Source organism: Apaloderma vittatum, unplaced genomic scaffold, assembly GCF_000703405.1.
Source record: "Apaloderma vittatum isolate BGI_N311 unplaced genomic scaffold, ASM70340v1 scaffold42775, whole genome shotgun sequence".
NCBI classification, from domain to species: Eukaryota; Metazoa; Chordata; class Aves; order Trogoniformes; family Trogonidae; genus Apaloderma; species Apaloderma vittatum.
The window spans coordinates 1-5,358 of NW_009717299.1; the positions used below are offsets into that span (position 1 = coordinate 1).

The window sequence follows — 5,358 nt, forward strand, 5'->3', positions numbered from 1 at the left end:
CCCCGGCCTCGGCGCTGGGGAGGCCACACCGTGAGCACCGTGTTCCATCCTGGGCGCCACAGTGTGGGAAAGGCACCGACGAGAGGGCCCGGAGAAGGACGGCGAAGCTGGGGAAGGGTTTCCAGAATAAATCTTATGAGGAGCGGCTGAGGTGGTTTAATCTGAAGAGGAGAAGGCTGAGGGGAGCCCTCACCGCTCTGTCCCGCTGCTCCCGTCACCTGCCCTGACGCCCCGTACCGGCCTTTGACTCCCCCCCGGCTCACCATAGAGAAAAGGTACTAATGATGCTTAACAGTGGCGCTTTTTTGTTGTGGGTTTTTTTTTTGGCAGAGTAAAATTGGAAGAGATCGCTGCAGATGATTATGAAGAGATACATGATGGCTTCACTTACGCACCAAAAGAAGGCAAAAAAAGGCATAGACGAAAGCAGAAGGAAGGATTCTCTAATGAAGAAGACGGTCATAAAAGGGAAAAGAAAAAGAATAAACAGAATGCTGAGTATTCCTCTTGTAGGGAAGAATCCTCTGTAGATGTTTGGGACTCTCAGAAAAGTTACAAGAAAAGAAAAAGAAAAGAAGTTAGCAGAAGAAATAGCCTCACAGAAGGTAAGGAAGAGAGTCCTACTGACCAATCTAAAAAGCTTAAAAAAACAGAGAGAGAGAAACAGTTGGCAGCAAAAAAGAAGGATGAAAAGCAGACAAAAGCCACTGCAGCAAAGATGTCTTTAGAACAGGCAAGTAAGAGCTCTTCTCTAAATTCTGGTAAAGATAACACAAAAAAAATCACAACACGGTTAAGAAAAAAGAGTGTGAGATCTTCAGATTCCTCCAGCACGTCATCTGACAGTGACAGCAGTGAATTAAATGTAAAGCAAAATAAATCTTCTCGTAAACCTGTAGAGGCAGCACTTCTCAAAGACAAATCCCAAGCTGCTGCAAATTCTGATGCAAAACCTAGTGTTTCTGATAAAATGACTGTAAAATCTCACACTGAAAATTCCACTAAGACTGCGATTAGTAAAAATGCTAAAAAATCCCAGTCCTCTACTTCAGATTCTGACTCGAGTACAGAGGATGAAGAAGCGGCAACAGCGCGAGACAGTGCAAAGGAAAAGTCACTGCCAAACAATGCGGCAGCTGTAAAAGCCAGTGCCACCAAGGCTCCCAAAGCAACGACCTCCTCTTCAGAGTCCGACAGCTCAGATTCAGAAACGCTTGTTATTAAAAAACCCACAGCAAATGCTGGACTGAGTAATTCCGTAGTAAGGAACGGTACTAAACAGTTGCCAACCAGTATTCAAGGACCACTTGCCAGCTCAGGTCGTGGAAGGGGGCGTGGAACAGGAGAGGATAACTTCTGGAGAGGACCTAGGGGCCGTGGGTTTCGTGGGATGATGAGGGGCCAAGGCCGTGGGAGAGGAGCAAACCCGGGCTTCTTCTATAACTACAGCAGTGAAGGCCCGAAACAGAGGCCGTTAAATGAAGCTGTGACAAACACTTCTGTTCTTGTCCAGGTGAGTGACTTACACAGCCATAGGCCACCTTTCTCTTGCAGCTTTAACGAAATAAAAAGCGTAAAGGGTGAGAGTAATTTGTAAAAGCAGAAGAAGATTAGTAGGATAAAGGTTATCTCAACTTAGTAAACATGGTATTTCCTGTACCTCCGTAGCAGCCCAAGGAAGTGTTTATAAAACAATATTTAAGTGACTGGATTATATATCTCCAAAAAAATGCGCTCAGATACTTTACCCTTTTCAGAACTTTTACAATCCATGCAGCATAAACATTGTCTTCTGTTTTTATTAATACAGTAATTAAACGGGTTTACTGTTTGTTTCACAGAATCCTGTGGAGGTCCCCAAGCGAGACTATAGCATGTTACCTCTTCTGGCTGCTCCACCACAAGTGGGAGAAAGAATTGCCTTTAAGGTAAAGAACTTCTGAAGTACTGATTGACAGTGGGCTAAAATGGTCGAATTTGGGCCGCTCTAAGTTTTGCAGGACACGCTACAGAGAGCATAGTCCTGACAATGAAAAGCTTACACTGAAGAACTTAAATTTTACTTTGTTGTGGGACCATTATCTTAGAAATAGAAGCGTTAGGAAGTAGTTTTCATCCTACTTATTTGCTCTTTTATAAAACTTTCAATTTAAACTAAGCAAATCGTTCAGCACGTGCCTGATATTTTAGGGATCTCTGAACGTGTTCACTTCTCTCTTCCTGTTTAACCCAACAGCTTCCCACACAACGGAACTGTTACAGTTTGTGTTGTTGGCTCTAAAAAAAAATCTTTTGTTGTCAAGTCTGATTTTTATTAAGGTTTGGAGCATGTGCATAAGTTAAATGCATTTCTGTAGACTTACTGTATTTGTATAACACAAACAAAGAAATGTTGCCTCCACTGCCTATTTCCACGTACATTTGTGCAAGACTCTTGGCCAGCACACAAGTCAATTCAGAAACAATAGAATTTTCTGGCTGCACGTTCACGGGGTCACTCTACCACGGGCAAAGTTTATGTTTAAATAAGAATGACAGAAGCATATTACCCCTCTCTTTCCACATGTAAGAACAGTCAGCATTAAAAATAGATGCTTTATAGATAGATTTTAAAAGTTATTTCTCTAGTGTTTCTACAATATTATTGTAAATAATTGCAATAATAATTACACGTCACTGCAAAATAAAAAAGTTAATGAAAGTGAAATCACTGCAGTTGAGGAGGCTGGGATCCATGTCACTGATCTCCTCTCACAGCCTGACCTGAATGTGAACCTCTAGAGCAGCGAGTCCGGGAAGACGTCAGGATCCAGGAGCGGGAGACTTGGTTCTTGCACTTGCCTCTTGCTGAAGAAACTATCGAGTATAGGTGGCGTCATCAAGGATTGGGAAAGGTTGTAATTTTTTATTTGTATTTCTTTCAACAGCGCTTGGAACTAACGGAAAATTACAGTCCTGAAGTTTCAGACTACAAGGTACTGTTTTTCTTTCCTCCCATAATTCACTCACAAAACTATTATAGGTGAGGTAAGGCCTAAATATTTTGAGGTTGTGCAGTTTTTCCTCTCATCCAGTTTGACTCTGCGGGCTAATCCTCATGCAGCAGTAAAAATGAGAACTCTAGCATCCAAAACTAATTATCAAAGGTGTAGCAGTTATTTAAGAAAGATGCAAGCATTATGAACGATCATTAATATTTTAGAGATGACAAAAAAATGCAGACTTTGAAGTACAAAAATACAGCTGCATTTGAATTGTTGCTGTTTGAAGTTAAGGCAAATACTTGAAACTGGTGCAAGTAAAATGTTGTAGCTACTTGAGATAAGTTGGTTTCTGGATAAGTACTGATTGAAATAACAAAGATGATGACAATGAGTGACTTTGGTTTATTGATGCCAGTAACTGCAGATTGCTGAGCTTTGGTACTTTGCAGTTACATAGAGACAGAAAAATTTGTCAGACAGATCTGCTTCCTCTGACTGTGATCGAGTACTGCAGTGGTTGTAAACAGTTACCCAGTGCTGAAGTACATCTTGTCTCATTCTCTTCTCGTTGCTTTATGAAGGAAGGAAAAATAATCGGTTGGAACGCTGATAAAAAACAGATCGAGCTTGAGATCCTTTCTTCCTCAGCGGGACAAGGTACGTACCCTGGGCCACCAAATGCTTCTTGTCATGTGCATCACTTGGAAAACAGCTGGTCCGAGGCGTGCTTCATGTTTCTGGAGTGTTTCCAATTTCCTCAGGATCCTCATCGACACACCCCTCCCCTATTCCCTCCTTCTCCCCCAAGTGTATGTAAATGGAGAAGTTCCAGCACTTGCTAGTTGTATGGAAGCTGCTCACAGGTATTTACAAAGTGACATTTGTCCACTCAGTGTAAGTAGTTGGTAATTATCTCTATGGTGGTATCTCTATAATAATCTCTATGGTGGTTTCATCCTGAAAAAATTCAAATTATCTTACGGAATTGCGGAGTAATTCCTTCTTAGCGACATCAGTGAAGCCACTGTCTTCAGTGGGTGTGGAAGCGGCAACGACAAAGGGACATCGCGCTGTCAATGTCTCTGATGGTGAATGTGTACGCTGCAGTTGCCATTTAAGCCAGCAGTAATGAACCCTCATCATAGGAGCATTCTTAAATTTAGGCAGCATATTGTTGATTAACTTTTTCATGCATACAGTTATATTAGACATTTGCCTTTATTTTAGTGTGTGGTGGTCAGTTCTACCTCAGATTTTTTGTTACAGTTATGAACCCAAACATCCAACTCAAAAAAAACAAACAAAAACCCCCAAGCCAAACTGATTTTGATTAGCTATCTAAATGTGGGAAACATTTAATCCTTTTTGCTTATAGCTAATGGAGTTGTTTGTTTTTAAGCTGCTAAAGAGCCAGGGAAGTTCGATCTGGTTTACCAGTCTGCAGATGGAGCAGAACTGATCGAGTACGCTGTTTCTCAGGACACAAAGGTACGTGGGTGTCCAGTTCTGGAGCTGTTAGAAGCTGTGCATAGCTGATGTGTCCTGCTTTGTGACCCCATTCATCAGTCTCAGTGAGATTGAAATACATGGAAGCAGATGTAATTGTTCCTTTCTAGCAAGAATCTGCATAATTACAAGATAAGAATCACTTCTGGCATGTCCTTCAGTTAACTAGATTCAAAACCACTCATCTACCTGTGTAACTTGTTTTGGCTAATACAGTAAACACGGTTGTGTCTGGAGAGAGTACCAGTTCTTACGAGGTTATTCATTTCACACGCTGTTCTTCTTACCTGCATCTTTCCTTACCCAGGACATCTGGCAGGTTGAGGTTCATCAAGAGTGATGAGTCGCAGGAAGGATCTGTGATCTTTGTTCAGCAGTGCGGTTGTCTGAGTCTAGACAGAGCATAAAGTAGGAGAAATTATATCTGCTTGTACCTGCTGAGTGCTCTCTGTGTTTTGTTTTCAGATAACCGAAAGTTGGGATGCGCTGATAGAGCCCAGATTGATCATTGAGCCTCCAGTTAACGGATCCAGCACTGAAAGTGGAACAATCTAAGATGTGAACAAATGTAAATAATTGTATGGACTTGTTTTGTGAAATGCTGCCTTCTCCTTCAAGGGCAGCACATGCACTGGTGGATATTTTTAAGAAATGGTTTTAAGAAGAAACTACACCAAAATTAAAAAACAGTTCTTTCTTAGGACATGTCTTTATGTAATATGAGAGTACTTTTGTTTATTATAAGAAGTATTTAATACCAATATCTTGGTTTTTTTCTCTTAATAGAACCTTAATAGCAATTTTTATATCCTGCTGCTGTAAGCTGCAGAACTGGAATGGTTTGATCAAAAAGATGAAATCTGATCCA

At 41.2% G+C, this 5,358-nt stretch overlaps 1 protein-coding gene across 1 annotated transcript; it reads left to right on the forward strand.

Moving 5' to 3' along the window:
* Positions 1–330: 330 nt before the first annotated feature.
* Positions 331–5,157, forward strand: COIL (coilin; the record flags this gene model as incomplete). The annotated part of the gene is made up of 6 exons (XM_009869829.1): positions 331–1,513; positions 1,842–1,928; positions 2,928–2,975; positions 3,566–3,641; positions 4,384–4,472; positions 4,956–5,157. Coding segments are annotated over 6 exons (1,573 nt in total), but the record flags the coding sequence as incomplete, so codon positions are not given.
* Between the last annotated feature and the right edge of the window lie 201 nt (positions 5,158–5,358).